The 19,507-nt window shown below is 37.3% G+C and overlaps 1 protein-coding gene across 8 annotated transcripts in view; it reads right to left on the bottom strand.

Moving 5' to 3' along the window:
- The window catches only part of BANK1 (B cell scaffold protein with ankyrin repeats 1), a 313,664-nt gene that overhangs the window by 279,183 nt on the left and 14,974 nt on the right, over positions 1–19,507 (bottom strand). For 2 of the 8 annotated variants that reach the window (XM_070263358.1, XM_023637644.2), the window contains exon 2: positions 8,587–8,643. The exons of the other annotated variants lie outside the window; for them this stretch is intronic. In XM_070263358.1, coding sequence (XP_070119459.1) covers positions 8,587–8,643 — 57 coding nt within the window. The remainder of the gene's footprint in view (positions 1–8,586; positions 8,644–19,507) is intronic. 8 annotated transcript variants of the gene reach the window in all.

Here is a 19,507-nt window from a genome sequence, read left to right on the forward strand (position 1 = left end):
TATTACTTTGCTTATACCAGAGACCAACAATACAACTCATGTTATCCCCAACATAATCATATGGGATTAAAGTAAGCCTTCACAGGCAAGCCAGCTCATGCTTTGTGCAAGTCTACACTGTACTCACTGTACCAATGGGAACACGGGATGCTCCACAGAAATAAGTGAGAGGCCTGTGGAAGAATGCAAGGAACATCCTGTGGGATTAGGGTACTGGGCTACAGGATGGCTAATCGAACCTGTATTGCTGGTCTTTCCATTTTGCTAAGTTGAATACATGTACATATAGAACAAAGACTCAATACTGAGGGGATTCTGATGGCACTACAAAACGCAAACATTAAAAATCTTGATGAAATAAAAGTAATCATAGGTTGGGGAAACTGAGCATTTGAGGAGGAAAAAGTATAAAGAACTTGATCTTTCATAAAATTTAGTCGTTTAATACTGCCTAAATTTGAAACCTGAATTTAAAAAGTGACTACATTCTCTCATTATTTTTTGTATCATAATTCTCCCTAAACAGTAATAAATAATTTAGAAAGTATGTGAGAAGAGAAATTTTTACCTGAAAATTAATGTCCTTCAAATTTCCTTTATATTAATTTAAAATCAATTATTTTATTTACAAATAGCATGCTGGGGCCCCCAGGGGTGTAGTGGTTTAAGTTCACATGCTCTGCTTCGGTAGCTTTGGTTCACTGGGTCAGATCCCGGCACAGACCTACACACCGCTCAGCAAGCCATGCTGTGGAGGCATCCCACATACAAAATAGAGGAAGATTGGCACAAACTTTAGCTCAGGAACAATCTTCCTCAAGCAAAAGGAGGAAGATTGGCAGCAGAAGTTAGCTCAGGGCCAGTCTTCCTCACCAGAAAAAAAGCATGTAGAGTATGGTCTCTCTTTTTTTTGAGGAAGATTAGCCGTGAGCTAACATCTGCTGCCAATCCTTCTCTTTTTGCTGAGGAAGACTGGCGCTGAGCTAACATCCGTGCCCATCTTCTTCTACTTTACATGTGAGATGCCTACCACAACATGGCTTGCCAAGCTGTGCCTTGTCCGCACCCAGGATCTGAACCGGCGAACCCTGGGCCGCCAAAGCTGAATGTGCAAATTTAACCGCTGTGCCACTGGGCCAGCCTCTAATCTCATTTTTAAACAATCACACCCATTACTCAAAATAATTTCATCAATGGTTAGCAACAGTTGTTTATGAGAGATAGGATTTTGAGAGATAAATGACGCTTTTTTCACTCTTCCATATTGCTTATATTTTTGTAGTACACCTGTATTATTTTATAAAGCAAGGTAATCATTCTTAAAAATCAGCTTGTAAGATATTATTTTGAGTACAAAGAACCTAACACCAAAACTCTTGGAACCCACAATTATCTTTTTCCTTCTGGATATAGAGCACGTATTTTCTGCACTATTGATGCAGCAATTAACACCAAAATGATTTTGAGAGCTACTGTATTTTTATTGTTATATATAGCTTTTCTCATGATTTAAATATTATTTCTGAGGAGAGATGCTTTATCTTTCAACTCATTGATTCATACACAATGCCTAGCACAATTTCTTGAACAGATATTCGACAAAATTTTAAAAATCTATTCATACGCAAAGAATGAGAAAAACACCTCGGAGAAAACATACAGGAATCCTACACAAGTGCTGTGTGAATCATCAGTATAGTTCTGTTATTTTCTGTGTAGTGTCTCACTAGCCTGAATGCTCAAGAATGCTCAAGAAATACTGTTGAACAAACACAAACATGGGGTCATAACTCAGTATTTTTTTTTTTTAAAGATTGGCACCTGAGCTAACAACTGTGGCCAATCTTTTTTTTTTTTTTTTCCTGCTTTTTCTCCCCAAATTCCCCCTGGTACATAGTTGTATATCCTAGCTGCAGGTCCTTCTAGTTGTGGCATGTAGGATGCCGCCTCAGCATGGCCTGATGAGTGGTGTCATGTCCATGCCCAGGATCCGAACCAGCGAAACCCTGGGCCGTTGCAACGGAGCATGCGAACTTAACCACTCGGCCACGGGGCCGGCCCATAACTCAGTATTTTTGTGTTTGAGGAACAGTAGAGGAAAGGTTTTCTTTATATTTTATATGATAGCCAGAATAAGTTGCTGTATAGTTATAACATAACTGGAGTAAAAATAAAACTAATAATAATCTAAATGATCAACTGCTTAAAATAAGCTAGGACTCTTCATGTCTTACATACGTTATTTCACTTAATTCTCAAAAGTATCCTGTCAAGGTACTCACGTTATTCTCATTTCACAGGTGGGAAAACTGAATTGGTATCGGAATTAGGATTCCAGTCTGTCCTATTAGCCTCTAACAGCAGAGGAAGCAACATTATTTAAAAGATTAAAATCAATTCTTTGTAGTGATACGAGCTAGCCTAAACTACAAAGAAATGAGTTACAGCCATAATAGACTCAGTAGTGAAAAGACGAACATTAATCTTGATATAATCACACACACACAAATATACCATTACTCAAATTAAAGGGAAATTGCATATCAATGGGAAGCAGCCTGTGAGTTCATCTCAAGTATGCAAAGTATGTGAAAGCTTACTGGGAGTCTGGTTTCCTATCCTGGAAAAAGAGGAAATAGACCGTACGATGCACTCCAAGAGTATGGTTATCTATGAACTTCCTTCTCGACTCTAAAATTTAAATCAATGAAATCACAGAATAAGCTGTGAGAGTATATTAAAGTATAGAACGAATACTCCCACGTTACATGGTGGGGCATCACACTCCATAGGAAGACAACCACAGGAAATCAATTCTAGAGACAATCATAACTATCCTTCAAAACTTCCTGAGAAAATTACACAGGTAATCTTTCTCAATACTCTGGGACCGTCTTTTCCTATGTTGAAATCGAGCCTTCCTTTTAAATTTGTATTCAACTTATACTTAGTCAATCACCTTTGTTTGACAATTTTCAAAAACCTAAAGATTAGCATTAAATGTCATCTCTTTTCTCTAGATTACATCATTTCAGTCTTTTAATCTTTAATTTTCTCACTTATCATTGACTGAGACTTTCCATGTACCAGGCATGTTGCTCAGCACTTTACATGCATGGCTTCCTGTAACATTCCTGAAGCTGTATGGCGTTGGCCTGGTTATTCCCATTTTACTGATGATCACACTGAGCCTCTGAGAGGTTAGGTAGCTTATCAGGGCCATGCAGATGGTCTTCATGCTGCCGCCCAATCTTTTCTTATGAAACCGTGTTGAGTCAAAATAAAAGGCCTTTTCATGGCCATGGTTTTCTTTTTCCTCATCCTAGAAAATAGAAGCTTGTCCTTGAGTAACATCTGGACCGTGGACCCAACAATTGTTCTCTTTGAATTCTCAAGAGGAGCCTGCTGGCCTTGCAATACACTTCATTTTATACACTTGAACTAAATCAAATCTAAATTATTATTCTGCACATTTAAGGAGTGTTCTTATCACTAACGTTGGCTAACTTTTATAGTCTGTGAAATGAAACAATAAATGATGAACCTAAAATAAAGAAACACAAGATTTTCATTCCTGAAAAGCTTTATCCAAACTAAAGGGAAATTGCTACTGAAGATGCAATTAAGGTCTGTAAATAAATTATTTAAAATGTAAATCTCCAGTCTAGCCACACAAAGTAAATGACAGCAGTATACAATGATATAGGAATAAAATATAGCCATATTAATTTTTATAAATTTACTATAAAGTGTTCTTTCAGATTCTATAATAATGCCTTATTTAGTAATCTTACAAAATACCGTCACAAATCTTTAAACTTGACGTAAACTTGTATCAATAATTGATATCAACAAATGCTTTTGCACCAAGAACAGATTATACTGCATATTGCTAAAAGAATGAGATAGATCATAAATCAAATTCCTTCCTATTACATCTGCCCAGCTTGAAATGGCAGCTTTTCTTCTTTTGAATAAGATCCCATCTCTTACCTATGTTTGACTGTGCATAATGGAGAAATATTTCATGATGCATCTTTCCAATATTATATTTTTCAAACTGATAACCGAAATGCAGAAGAAAAGAAAACAGAAAACTACAAAGAAATGAGCTACAGCCATGATAGACTCAGTAGTGAAAACATGAACATTAATCTTGATATAATCACACACACACAAATATACCATTACTCAAATTAAATTATCAGTGCAACTGAATTTGTTGTATACTCTAACTTTGTAATCTAACTTGTACAACAGGGTAACAAAACTGGGGATTTTCCAAAGGCATTAAGGTAGTAAAACACTATAACTCATATTCCTCCAGGAAAATTGGCTAATTTCACTTATTCATAGTGGCAAAAAGTACCAGAGCTTTTCTGTATATATCTGTCCAGCATGAACATCCCACACCTTCCTGGACCACCAGCTACAACTTGGTGGTCAGCTGCTAAGCACACTGACCACTTCTGAGGTCTGTTTTGCTGCCTGAGGACTCTGGAGCTGAGGCAGCTTCCCGAGCCAGTGCGCCTGCCTGGCAGCTGACAAGTGCTGGGGATTTAGTGCATGGAGGGATGGGAGGGCCACCCTCAGTCAGTGAGGGATGGAAGTCGATGTAGAAATAACTCACCATCCCCATCCTTCAGTGGGACAATTCTGAGGTTTGTTCTACACGGTAATTAGAGGATTCCCTGTGGTACTGAATTCTCATTGTTCATTGCATTATTCTGCTTATGAATATACACATTATTGGCTTTTCTCCCTTTCTTGTCTCACATTCCCCATTCTCTTACTAGTGCTTCATGGGCTCATCCTCTAAATAAACTACCTCACATGTCCATTTCTCAGAGTCTTCTTCAGGGGAAATCTCTATACGCATACACGTTAATTAACTTAGCTCTTCTTTTCAAATACAGGAAGGTACCAAAACATTATTTTAAGATTATGCTTTTCAGCTATCGTGAAGAACGACAAGCAAAAACTATTTTTATGCAAATGCAGAACCTTCCCCTTTCTTCTTCCTTTTAAGATGCAAGCAATGCTTCTATGCTTCACAGAACAACTTTGGAAGAGAAATTTTTTTTCTTTTCTGTAAGAAAAGCTGGTGTTAATTGTTACGGGATTATTTTGCAAAGGCCTCATACCCCTTCATATATAAACTGCAAATGTTTAACTCCAACCTCTTGTCACTTTTTTTTTTTTTGGTGAGGAAGATTGTCCCCGAGCTAACATCTGTGCCAGTCTTCTTCTACTTTGTATGTGGGACACCTGCCAAAGCATGCCCTGATGAGCGGTGCATAGGTCCGCGCCCAGGATCTGAACCTGTGACCCCTGGGCCACTAAAGTGGAGCGCATGAACTTAACCACTATTCCACTGGGCCAGCGCCATCTATCACTTTTTATCACTAATACAAATTGTTAATTGTTCATTTAAGAATTATAAACTCAAAAGATTCTAAAGATCTATGCGGATGTTTTAAAATGTTTCAAACTTACTTCACACAAGTTTGTAGAATTCTATTTCTGCAATGTCCACATCTTTTCTCTCCTTTTATTGCCATTACTCTATAGATTATTGAATCTAGGACAACATTGACCATAAGATAGCCCATTACTTGATATTCCTCTAAGAAAACAACACCGTGTTCAAATAAACTATAATATACTACAAATTTTAAGATAAATTCTGATTTCAGAAAATTTGACTAGCTCAGAACAAAAAACATTGTTAGAATCAATTAAATATGGTAGTGGTATCATCTCACACAGTCTCTTAAGTGTTTCTCATTTCTATAATTCACACTCAAAAATGGTCTCCGTAGGACCTGGATATTTTCTGTGCTCTCTCCAGATTGATTCGTCCCCTGTGGTTACACTGCCCACTCCAATGGAGACACCACCTGAATACGGAAGGTGAGAGAAAGGAACAATAGGGATAGTTATTGGCCTTCTAGCTCACTCCCCCATTCTAGTTTTGGCAGTGGCTGCTTTCTTTTGTGGCCCTTCTGTGGCTTTTTTTCCATGGTCCCAGTTTTCATGAAGCTCTAGCAACCATCTTCCCTCCCAAGGGCAGCAAAGGATTCCTGCTGTTAGTCTTCGAATGCTTCACGGTCCCTCTTTGGGTTCTTCAGCCCTGCACATTTTAATAAATAATCCTTTATTAAATTTATTCAGTTAAATCTTTGATAGTGGCATCTGTTTCTTGCCAGGATCCTGATAAATACAAGTATTAGAAGTGGCCACAGGAGGCAGACTCTATAAGATGGACTTTGGAATGGGGCTGCTCTCATACTTATGGGGAACACAGGCAAGCCCTCGTCAAGGGGAAATAGCACACTGCAATTCATGTCATGCAGAAGCAGCATAATGACTCTAATTTCCCCAGCGACTATTTGGCGTGGATTGTCAATAGAGGGGAAAGTTTTAGAAGATCAAATGTCTATAGAATTTAGTTAATGTGGTGGCAGTAGGGAATACGAGACGGAGGGGTATAGTATAGCGTCTTCTCTGACTGTCACAGAGAGCACGCATGTGCGCAATGACAGAGGAACAACTCCAGTATTAGGTAAAACCCCTCCAAGATTCTCAAACTAATTTGAGAACACTGCTCAGGAAAGATGGAATCATAAAGCTTGAGAGGGAAAGATTAGGGCATAGATGAAGATGAGAACTTTAACCTCCCAAATGTCCCTGGATCTTGTTTAATGGAGGGAAGCTGTATTCCCTTGTAAAAACAAACAAGCAAACAAACAAGAACAAAACAAAACCAAAAAGAAAAAGTTTTCAAGAACTTCACTTGAGGCAATTGGCTTACAAGTGAGGTCAACTTTTCTCAGCATCCATGTCGACACCCCTTATGGATCGCCTTTCAAATCAATAACTAGACTTCAATCCCATAAGTGAAAGCAATGTTCTAGAGAAACTATTTCATACGCAGAAATTATTATAGGCTCTTGCCAATATGTATCAGCATGAGTCTGGAAAATATGTGTGGAATGTATTTTAAGAGTTATTAGACAAGGATGGCAAAACAGAAGATTGAATCTGCCTGAATTCATCAATATGGTTGTGTTCATACAGGCTTCAGAATTTAATGTATCTCAAGTACCTGGGGTAGCATTATCAGCCTATTAGAATGGAAAATTAAAGCTTGGACTTCACAGTGGCCTACAATCAATGTGATTACAAGGCCAGAACTTGCCTGCCAAGATGGAGAAAAGGAGTCAGCAGGCAAACTTCTATAAAGGGCTAGAGAGTAATTACTTTAGGTCTTATGGGCCACGTAAGTATCCTCTCCTCCTCCCCCCTTCCCTTCTCTTCTCTTCTCCCTATTCTTACCCTTCCTCCCCTTCTTCTCCTCCTTCTCCTTCTTTCTCTTCTTTTTCTTATTTTATAACCTTTAAAAGTATAAGAACTGTTCTTAGCAAACAGGCTGTGCACAAATAGGCCACCCACTGAATTTCGCCTTGGCTGTAGTTTGCTGACCCTGGCTCTAGAGTGTTCTGACATTCTCTTCAGTAAGTATTAAGCATTCACCAGTTATGAAAAGCTCTGTCAAGTCTGTCCTCTGTACCCTGGAGAAAATGATGAGAATTGGATCTTTGAATTGAACTTTTTGATGTCAGTGGGGAATAATGAAGTCTGGATTGTTTAGAGAATGAATGGCAGCACTTAATCATTACAACAGTTTAAGTAATCAAAGTGTTTTTCACTGCAGGGATCTGTTGTGGTAACTAATTGACCTGAGGGCCCTTGGGAATGAAATATATGTATAGCCTATGACGCTTCAATTTCACCTTTATAAACAAAACAATTCTAGATCTGGGTGCAGAAATTGACCTAAATTGCAACAGTGGAGATTCACAGCCTCCTCTCTGGTTTACAGACTCAGAGCTCTTGACTGAGGGAAAACCAAGTCCCTCGCAGAAAGGATTCTTCTATGCTGCTAAATGTGTATACAATGAAGCTTCCTCCAGGCATCCCCAGAGACCTGGCCATGGGTACCACCATTCTGGTGGAGCCAAAATGCCACCATGGCACTGGTAAGACTGGGAACTTCTGGAAGTGAGATGTAATGATAAATGACATCTTGCCTTGAGTATATCTAATAAGGTTACTTGGGCCCATACAGACATCCTATGGGTATTTTTTTAAGCCAGGAATGTGTAGTGGTAACACATACAGATAGCAAACGGCAGAATCCTTACAGAGAATGAGGATATTATGGTAGAAAAGGAAAAATATAAGTCTCTGGAACTTCAACCCCACCCCTCCCACAAAAAAAGTAAAGTAAAACAAATACTATATTCCTGGGATAATTGCAAAGACTAGCGTCACCAACAAGATTTGATGATGTAATGGTGGTTATTTCTTCACATCTCTGTTTAAATCATCAGTTTGCCAGTACAAAATAACTGTCAATTTTCATAAACGTAATCAGGTATTAATATCAACTGCTGTTCTCTACATGATATCTTACCAGAGCAAACCAATCAGCTTATGGAAACTATACACAGATATTGACCTAGTAAACATTTTGTTTATAATTGCAATCAATAAAGAGAGTAGGAAGCAGTTTGCACTCACCTGGCAGGGGCAGGGTCACCAATCGACTTACCGCAAGGTTATGCTCTCTGTCATAATCTGTAGAAATATTGATATACCATAAGGTATCTCCTAATATATATGTGACGCAAAACTGTTGACATGATTCTAATTAAACTGGCCCATAAGGAAGGAGCAAATGTCCTAGAAGCATTAATATGACACTTTTGTACCAGACCGTAAGGGGTAAACCATGTTGAAGTTCAGGAGCCCCCAATATTGGCAGACTTTCTAGACAGCCAACGATTTAAGCTATATCAGAATTCCCCCATATACTGAAAAATAAGCTGCTGAATTTTACCACGTGATGGGTCTCTTTGCATTTTGAAGGGAACATATATTTGGGTGAGGATTCTGACCCCTCACCAGGTAACCAGTAAAGATATCAGTTTCGATTGGGGACTGGAGTAAGAAAGGGCTCTGCTATAAGACCAGGCTGCAGTACAAATTACCCCGTCATGTGGGCTTTATAATACTCCATTCTGCACTTCTGGTGATGCTCCATAAGAAAGCCACAACTCATACCCTTAAGGTTTTGGAAGAAGACCATGCTTTCTTCTTCCAATGACTCCTTTCTATTTGAAAATTAATTTATGAGTCATTATTGGATCCAGATAGAGGTTAATGTCTGCCTACAGGACACTTTAACTGGGTGTTAAACGATTCACAAAATTATAAATTTGGTTGTGAGTAACCACAATCCACTAGAAAATGGAAATGAAGTATGCAAAACCAGCCCCAGGTAGGTGTGGATGGGACAAGTAAGTCCCATGAGCACGTGGATCAGACTTCTGTGACACCAAATCCTACTGCTTCACCACCTTTTCCTCAATACACATCTATAGCCTCGTGCAGAGTTACCTAACCTGTCAGCAGAAAAAAAGAAGCATGACATCAGTGTTCGAATGGGTCTCAAAACACACTGGCCAATACCAGTGAGTGGTTTCTCCTTACAGCCCCACTCATGTTGTCTCTGAGAAAGAATGGTGAAACGCAATTCTCCCAGTTGACAGAACTTAGGGCAGTATCTCTAATTGTCCACTCTGCTTGGAGAAAAAGGCCTGAGCTTTGGATCTACTTTGAGTAAAAGAAGAAAGAGTGTATACTCACTTCAGAATTAAATACACAAACTAGGTTACTAATTAAGAAAACATATCTGGGAAACATGAGCTTACAAGTTACTTTCTTCCATGCAATGTTATCCTTATGTTCTTAGTGGCTTATACAAAGGCAAGTTAGATTTGAATTCATGTTTCCCAGTTTTCTTTGTGAGTATTTGGACTTGTATAACAAGCCTATAGCCACATTGGTGATTGACAAATGCTTGCTGAATATTTGCTAGATTTACGATTGAGACGCCAATAGGATCAAGGTTTTATTGGTTTTTATATGGCTGTAAGAAAATTTATCTTCGAAATACCTTGCCATGTGGCAAAGCATTTTCCACAAACATAAAGTTAATTTCAAAGAAAACATATAATCACACAAAGTTAGGGTAGCAAATTTTATTGCATCAATATAAAACTTGGAGAATATCCTGGGGACCGGGATTCAGGATAAGCTTGCAATCAGTATACCAATTCTAACTACAGTTGTTTCACTAAGCTTCTGCAGCATATAAGGGCATGTGTTCTTGATGGTTCTTGGTCTATGGTCCACAGTTTTCTGTGTTTGGTTGGGTAACTCTGTCTAATTCTGGGATTTTACATTACAAACTCTACTTTCTCCCAGATATACAGCACATTAGCAATGCCAACTTCATCAATAATAAAGGCAATATTTGATTTTCCCTCTGCCTTATTCTCTTGTCTTATTCCTCAATTGCTTAACAACTTAAACAATGAAGAGGGATATCTTTTGCTCCATCCCTGACCCATCCTCAATGCAAGTCCCTGAGTTTGCTTTTACTAAGTGGCTTAGCACTTGATTGTAAATGTGCCGCATTTCAAAGTACATACACTGAAATTCCATTCAATACAGTAATAATATATAAAATGTATTTAAATGTATATTACGGTGTATTTTATACTATTCATAGTGCTAGTTTTGAGAAAAGTATTTTAACTCAATTTAACTCAAAAACAAAATGTTAAACACATTAGAAAATGTTTAAAGAAGTGTCTGTTAGAGAAGACACACATTAGAAAGTTTGAGAGACTTGCCCAAGGTCACACTGATAGTAAGTCACAGAGCTAGGCTTAAATTCACATCATCTACTGCCAACTCTGGTTTAGGTATCAAATCACACTGCAGGCAATATGATTGAGAAAATGAAATAAACCTGCAGTCCTTTCCTTGGTCTTTCCAATGGACAAGAGCATATGATCAGTTGAGCAGATTAAAAAGAGAATTAACTTCAGTTCCACTGGCAAATCGAATTTTGCTGTCCTAGTTCTGAGCAAGAGAAAACCGTTTTGGCATCCCTTCGTTTCTTTGTTCTCCGTCATTCCCCTTTCTACCTCTTCTTTCCAAAGCAGAAGATGTGGTGACAGTGGTGGAAAAAAAAATGAGTATGGCTAATCATAGCTTGGGAACAAAGACCAAACAGTTTATGTTTTTCTTTCTGAATTCCTTTCTTGGACTTTAGGCAGATCTAATTGTGCAAATGAATGCTTTTTAGTGTCTGTTACAAATCAAGGACATGATAAATATACTCTATGTCCTCAAATTCTAGTGGAATCTTGCAACTTAATCCTATACTTGCCAATGTAATTATCATTTGGACACTAATATCTTTGAACAGTTTTGTTATGTGCATAATCAATTACAAATAATGTCACAATATGAGACTATAATTGAGTAAGAACACACGTTTAGCAAAATCCTCTGCAGGAAGTTTATTTCAAAATTTACATCCTACTATGGGGATTGTAAAATACCTTAGAAATATGGCTATATACTAGACTATCTGTACATATTGAAACAAAGAATAGGATGAATTTCTATTCATTTGTTGAAAGCAATGCCAGCAAACATGTCCCCCCTACCCCCACCCCTTCCTGATGCCTGCATCCCCTGCAACCATTCTTGACCAGAAGGGAAATAAGACCTAGCAAAGTGTGTCTTCTACCACTCCCAGAAAGAACCCGAGGCCTCCTGGGGCCTAGGGTCATGGTAAACAAGACTTCTGGGGAGAGTTCACACTAGCAAGCGATCAAAACCCTGGGGGCCTCTAGAAACGTCCTCATCTCTGTTACAGCTCTTGATCACAGCTACACTGCCCCAGTGTGACTCCATTCTCTTCTCATAATGTGGTCAAGAGCCTACTTGTATCAGAACCACTTTGGGAGCTTGATAGAATCAGAATTTCCTGGGATTGGGGCCCGGGGAAAATTCATCCATCATGTAACTAAGAATTAGGGTGATTGTTAAGTCCACTCAAGTTTGAGAATTACTTTAGTCTTTTTTATACTGATACTATTTCTAGTACCATATTTGATGATTATAACTACAATTTTTATTTCTCAAGTTTTGCTGATGTAAAAAAAGAAAATGAAGATTTTAGTCTTTCCAAATGAAGAAAAAAATGCAAATAGTTTACAATGTTATTTATTTATTTAAGAACTGAATGCTTGTGCATAATTCAATTCACTAAAATCATTAACTTGCTCAGTCTGCCTTATTTTACCAAAGGATTATGTTTGACAGCCAAATTGCCTATTTCCAAGACAACACAATATTTGAAATTATGTATCTAAAATTTAGATTGCAATTCTGAAGTGAATATTGCGTTTCTGATGTTTACCCAAAACTATAAAAAGTAATATAGTGATTTAGGAGGATTTTATAACATAATATGTTCTTAAGTAAAAGCAATTTTAAGAGTATTCCATCTTATACTAACTTCTATAAAAATTGCTTTTTACTAGTATTAATTCCCATGCTCCAGGTGTTACAATAGGGAAATTAACAGCGCAGAACTCAGGCATAAACCTGGTTACAAGAGTCAAAGTTAAAAAAATTAATGTTCAATTACCTTACGCATGGCTAATATTTTGTACAAGATAGAATACTAAACTCTTTTCTGAACTGAAATAATGAAGCATCGGGAATCCCTGATAGGGTTGTTTTCACTAATATTTGACATTTGGAAGTGTATAATATAATAAGATCTACATGAACTTCCAGACAAAGAAATATGATTTTAGAATATGAAGAACCAGAAAAAATTATTACAATTCTTTCTATATTTCTTCTCTCCTATTAAAATGTATAAGGATACTGTCCATCAAAAACTGAAGCTCTACATCATATTAAAAGTTTTAAACATAGAGCTATATCAAGAAGAGATGAAAACAAATGTTGTAAATTTATTTTTAAACAATTTTAGAAATCCATTTTATTTATTGAATCTGAATGCTTAATTACTTATGTTTTTTAAAAAGTAGAGAAATAGTTATCCAAACATTGCATTTTCTCCTATATGTTTTCTCTGAGTTTGTAAAAATAAGATAATATTGGTATTTAAAAATTGTACCACTTGAGGGGCCGGCCTGGTGGCACAGTGGTTAAGTTCACATGCTCCACTTTGGTAGCCCAGAGTTTGCTGGTTCAGATCCCAGGCGTAGACCTACACACCACTTATCAAGCCATGCTGTGGTAGCATCACACATATAAAATAGAGGGAGATGGGCACAGACATTAGCTCAGGGACAAGCTTTCTCAGCGAAAAGAGGAGGATTGGCAGCAGATGTTAGCTCAGGGCTAATCTTCCTCAAAAAAAAAAAAGGCATTTTATTGCTTGAGCTTAAGGAATTCCTATATCTCAATGTCTGTTTACAATTGTAAGCAAAGTTGAAAATCAGCAACAGATACTTAAAAATAGAAAGAGAGATGAATGATACAGTTCATTAACTGGAAATTCTTCACACTTGCCGACAGTCCTATTTAACAGACCCTTACTCTTCCGCGGTCCTGATCCTCACCAACCTAACGCTTCACAGTTCTCACTCAACACTTTGATTTTCAGATCAGGTGTTTTGAAATTCAACAGGATAATTTACCATAATTATCCACAAGTACCATAATGTTGATAAAAAATACCTCAATATCAATTCCCTAATCATTTATACCTTTTTACATGTTTACCTAATAATCATTTAATGATTATTGTAAAAAACAATTATTCAGACTTTACCAGATATAAATATTATGAAGCACAATTCCTGCCCTTAAAGGGACTGACATACTATAAAAAGGAAACGGACTTTTACAAATTTCCTTAACACAAGGTAGTTTATTTTACTATTTCATTAAGACCTGTGGTTGAAGAATCTTCCAACCTTATTTATTCTAAGATCAGTGTAAAAGTATTACCTTGGAAATAAGGTATCAATAAATCCTTAAGTATCACAAAATGCAGACTGGAACAATTTACAAATCAAAAAATTTTTTAAATGTCCCTGTTTGACATAAAAAAATCTGAAAATGTAACATAAATTAATGTGCAAACCACATTGACCACTACAAAACTATATATACAAAGTGTGCTCTTCTATGTGTGCACACAAACTCACAATTCAAAACAAATATTATCAGTACTTATCTCTGAATGGAGGACTGTGTGTATAATTTATTCTTATATTATTCTCTATTTTTCAAATGTTCTACAATGCACATTTATTACTTTTATAGGAAAATACCCTTAAAAATTATCCCATATGGTTTCACTCATGGCAAACCAGACTGACTTCAATCAAATTTTTATCATTAGGAGAAAATGGTTTCAAAATACTTCCCTCAGGGTTACAAATGGCTCATGTTCTCAGATATTAAACAAAGAGGGCCCATAAGATAATGTCAGTGACCTTTCCCACGGAGTGCTCATCTAACCCAGAGGTCTGAGTCCTTCAAGGGCTCGAGATGGAGTCAGGCTGTAGGTAGTGGCAGCAGACGGCGTCTAGCGCTAGGCCTAGTGGAAGTTTAGCCAAGTATTTCAGGTCATGGACAATCCTCATTCTGTCACTTAAAAGCTCTTCGACTTGGTTAAGTTGTTTGTTGCTTAAGTTGTTTCAGTTTCTTTACCTGAAAAAATGGAGATACTGATCCCTAATTCCTCGGGATAAAACATGAAGCCTGTCTGCCGCGTTAGGGCCTGGACCCAGCAGTCATCGACATGCAGGGCAGTGATGATGATGGTGATGATTTCAAGGACGCCTACCAAAATGCAGCGAGCGCCTCGCATGTGCCAAGGACTGTTTCGGTGTTTCACAAGCATAATAACTTTAACCTCATAACAACCCTGTGGACAGGTGCTTTCCTTACCCCATTTTGCACTGTGCCAACTGAGGCACTGAGAAGGCAAATAACTCACCAGGGTTCACACAGCTGTAGTAATAAGAACTGGCACAGCGACAGCAGCGATAACAACAAGGATTATCAAACTGGTCAAATCACCGAATGTGAACAAACAATAACGGGGCTTTCTTTTTTGTTTCACTATTAAAACAACAGTGAACTCCCGAGAGATGTTCCAGTAACAAATAAGTATAAATCTTGCCAAGGGTAACTACCTAAGGGTTACATTGATATGCTCTTCTCATTTTATAAAAGCTATTTCGTGGTGACATGCAGTGTTCTAAGTAGACTGGTGGTGCATGAATGTCTGATGGATAGGACCCTATTTGTGGCATTCACACTACTCTTTGCTCTCGTTGAGTCCACAGGTGATTACAAATCTGTATCAGCTTCCTATTGCTGCTGTAAAAAGTTATCACAAATTTAGTAGTTTAAAAGCATATTTAAAAAACAATCAATTTGTAAGATAATAAATTTATCTTACAGTTCTGAAAGTTAGAAGTCTGAACTGGGTCCCACTAGGCTAAAATCAAGATGTTGGCAGAACTACATTCCTTCTGGAGGCCTCAGGGAAGAATCCATTCACTTGCATTTTCCAGCTTCTAGAAACCATCCACAGTTCCTGGCTCGTGGCCCCATTCCTCCATCGTCAGACGGCCACGTTGGGCTGAGTCCTCCTCGTGCTGCCATGTCTCTGCTTCTCCCTCTTCTGCCTCCTTCTTTCACTTGTAAGGACACTTGTGATCATATTGGGCCAAGCTAGATAAGCCAGGATAGTCTCCCCAACTCAAGGTAAACCGATAGCAATCTTAATTCCATCTGCAAACTTAACTCCTCCTTGCCACAAAACCTAACATATTCACAAGCTTGGGGGTTAGGATGTAGACATGTTTGAGGAGCCGTTATTCTGTCCACAACAACATCTGAACACTGCTTTCAGCTCTAGTTCCTTCTCTCCCTTTCCTAAAGCCTTCTTAAGTAGAACAGATACATGTGCAAGTCCTTTCTGCTTCTCTTCACATAGTATTTGCAGGATAACCCTGATTAAATAGCTTAAATGATCATTGTTTAGATTTCTCATTGAGTCAAAGAAATTATACATTAGAAGAATTTTCTAACAGTCAATTAGTAGGGGTTTGAAAATTCCTTTGAGGATGCAAAGCATTAGGCAGGAGGAAATTATTAGCCTTAAATCCTTAAAGTACTCTTTATTGCAGGCATTTTACAATATATTTTAATCACATCTGTATTACAGCTTTGATGATCTTAAATACCCGAATTGCCTTCATTAAAGACAAGGTTTTTCTAGCATTTCCTTGTAGATACTTCCTTATTTCATTTACCTCCAAGAACGTTGAAAGTAGCAAAACTATCTAAATTTTTAGGATTATCAGTTGGAAACTGTAGTTGTCTATTCTAGCCCTTGTAAGGAATGTTTCTAAGCTGATCTATTAATAGGTAACAATATTGTCTCTTATGTTGCACATTTTTCTATTAAAATGACTTACTGTATACATGACTACTTTATTGCTTTAAAAAAAGAAATGGGGGCCAGCCCAGTGGCATAGTAGTTAAGTTCATGCACTATGCTTCGGTGGCCCAGGCTTTGCAGGTTCAGATCCTGGGCACAGACCTACACTCTGCTCTCATGAAGCCATGCTGTGGCAGTGTCCCACAGACAAAATAGAGGAAGACTGGCACAGATGTTAGCTCAGGGAAAATCTTCCTCAGGCAAAAAAAAGGAAGATTGGCAACAGATGTTAGCTCAGGACCAATCTTCCTCAACAGAAAATAAAAGAAATGTTCACATGGGAGGAATAGCTTTCTGATATGGGTATATACATGTGTTTGTGTGAGAATCAAATGAGTTCATTTCGGAGAGGCATATAGTGGTTAAGAGGCCAAGCTTTGGAGTCAGGCTTCCCTGGGGTCCAAATTCAGCTGGCCTCAAGCAAGTAATTAACCTCTCTGAGCCTGGATTCCCCACTTGTAACATTTGGATAACAGCAATCACGAAATCGGTTGTTGTGAGAATTAAATGAGTAAAGTACATACAGCACTTATCAAAGTGGCTGAAACCTGTAAGTGCTAAATAAAATTTGGTTTCACCTTTCTGGAAAGTGAGATCTGCCTTTGGAGACAGTGCTTGCCAATGGGTAAGATGGAAACTCCGGGAAACACAGTGCCGGGCAGTTGTAGAGGAGAAAGTCATTCCCTTCAAATATTGCTCCAATCCAAGGACAATGTCTCAGTTTGGAGCCCTTATGACTTTATTAACTCCGACACTACCAAAGAGAGAGTGACCTATGTGCCCAGAAACTGTCCTTAGCCATAATTTTTTCAATACTATTTCATTTTCAATCTGTTTATTTGTATGAGTCAACTTCTATTTATGGCAAGTGGTAATAATTTTTTGTTTATGGTAATGATACAAATGTTCCTTTAAAATATATTATATTTAAGATAAAAAACTAAGTTAGTCTACAGAAAAATTTTTCTTAAACAAGAGGATAGGTAGCATAGCCAAAAATTGGAGAAGATCTTATGAGAATGACTGAAATTTGCCAACCACTGTCCTAGGGAACAGTACTCAGAACTGCATTCTGAAATGAGTAGTACTTTCTGGAACAGCAGTTACGCATCAGGAGTTGCCCTCAGCAGTCAGAGAAAACACTTAGTTGTTATTCACCCCTGCTAACTAGTTCTCATGACTGAGTTATACAGATCCTGGCAAGCTTGAGGGTTTTTGAGTCATCTGATGTTGAATTAGAGTGAAGATAAAAAGAAATAGAGCCATTCAGCTTGTCCCATCCCTATTTCACTTAAATACAGTCCCTAAGGGCTGAACCCACCTTTGTGTGTACCCTTTGAACCTAGAACAGGAGATGAAGGATTCATGTTTGAAGAATGAATGGATGAAGGATAATTACTCTTGCATAAGACTACAGAGGCGTTAGTCCCCTCTTTCTCGATGAACATTCTCAATCCCGAATGCCTAGAGAAAGCAATTTTAATTTCTGCAGTGTTTTCCTTTTAAGATAAGAGATGTTCAGTGAATTACCATTATGAGCCAATTATTCTTCTGAATAATTAACGTGATCCTCAATATACATAATGCCTCCTGGACATCAGAGAGGTTACAAGGCTTGCAAAAGGTGAAGGTCCCTTGGTGACTGAGCCAGGACTTGATCCAGTGCTATGAAAAAGTATTCCCTATGTTTAAAAACTAGTCAGTCTTTCTTTAGATTAGTTTAATAATCTTCTATGGAGGATTATCTAATCTTTTATCCAACAAATCATTGTGGATTTTCCTCTTTCTGTTTTCTTTTGTTTTTAATATTGTGCAATAGATTCATATGACAGAGAAAAACTGAAATATTTACTAATGACATGTCACCAAATAGCCATAAAATATAACTTTAAAGTGCATATACAAATATTAAATATATTAAAAATACAAAGCTAAACAAGTAAAACTATTAAAAGTAAACATAGAAAAATAAAAACTAGAGGAACACACAAGACAGTTTGTTCTACTGTTTTTTAAAGTCTGTTAAATATTTTCAATTACGTGCATGTATTCTTTTAGAAAAAAGAATAATAAAACAAAATGAGTTAACCTTCTAGACATACATGGAGGATATTAAATTTCATTTGCTTTTAGATCCTAATCATATTTTTCTATTTGCCCCAGCAGATATTTTAATTAGCTAAATATTGTAAACTGTATTAAAAGGTTATAGAAATCTTAGTAAAAATAACTAAACTACTTATTATCAGATTAAAAGTTAATTTAACATTGGGAAATGGCTTAAAGTTATCTTTGTGTAAAGGTTCTGTGAACTTTTAAGATTTCGTCATAATCAGAGGAAGCCCACCTGCAAACCAAACAACTGAAAGGGAAAGTCCGAACCAGGGCTGTTGGCTAAGAGCAGAGGACTCAGAGGATATTCAGAATTGGGCATTCAGAAATGACTATGCCTTTATTTGTCCTTTTTCATAAACTTAATAGCTATCCTAACATGACTCTTTGTACAAGTGGATCAGAAAGCATCCATTAACGTGCTTATCTCTGCTGAACAAATGCCAGAGGTTACCCCTTCCTTTACAGAGCATCCAATTTATGTGAGTAATAAAAGTCTGTCGTATTAATGTTGTTTTCTACATGGCCTGTTAAGTTAGTCAATCTCCAAGACATAAAATTCATTCTCTGTCTAAATTATTTGCATTTATATCAGTTGCTGTTGTTTTAGATAGAAAAATATTTCAGCAATAATTTATTTGGGTCACTCTTAATAGCGCATATGTTTGCTTCAAACATGTGTTTCGTTGACAAACATTTCAAACAAGAAAGCATCTGCTTATGGCCATGCAGTCAAGTTGCTCTCAATTTTGGAATGTTTTGATGAATGAAATCCCAATATCTAAGCAATGTGAGGGCATTTACACAGCTTATGATTATCGATACAGTGGCAGGTTTACATAGTGTCATAAGTGAAAATATCTGCAAAATTATTGGCTTGGTTGAGACGTACACATGCTATTTAAATGCCAACTGCATAAACACACTACAAAATATTCTTATGTTAGAACTCCCTATGCACAT

The sequence above is a fragment of the Equus caballus genome, chromosome 3 (genome assembly GCF_041296265.1).
Source record: "Equus caballus isolate H_3958 breed thoroughbred chromosome 3, TB-T2T, whole genome shotgun sequence".
Lineage (NCBI taxonomy): Eukaryota > Metazoa > Chordata > Mammalia > Perissodactyla > Equidae > Equus > Equus caballus.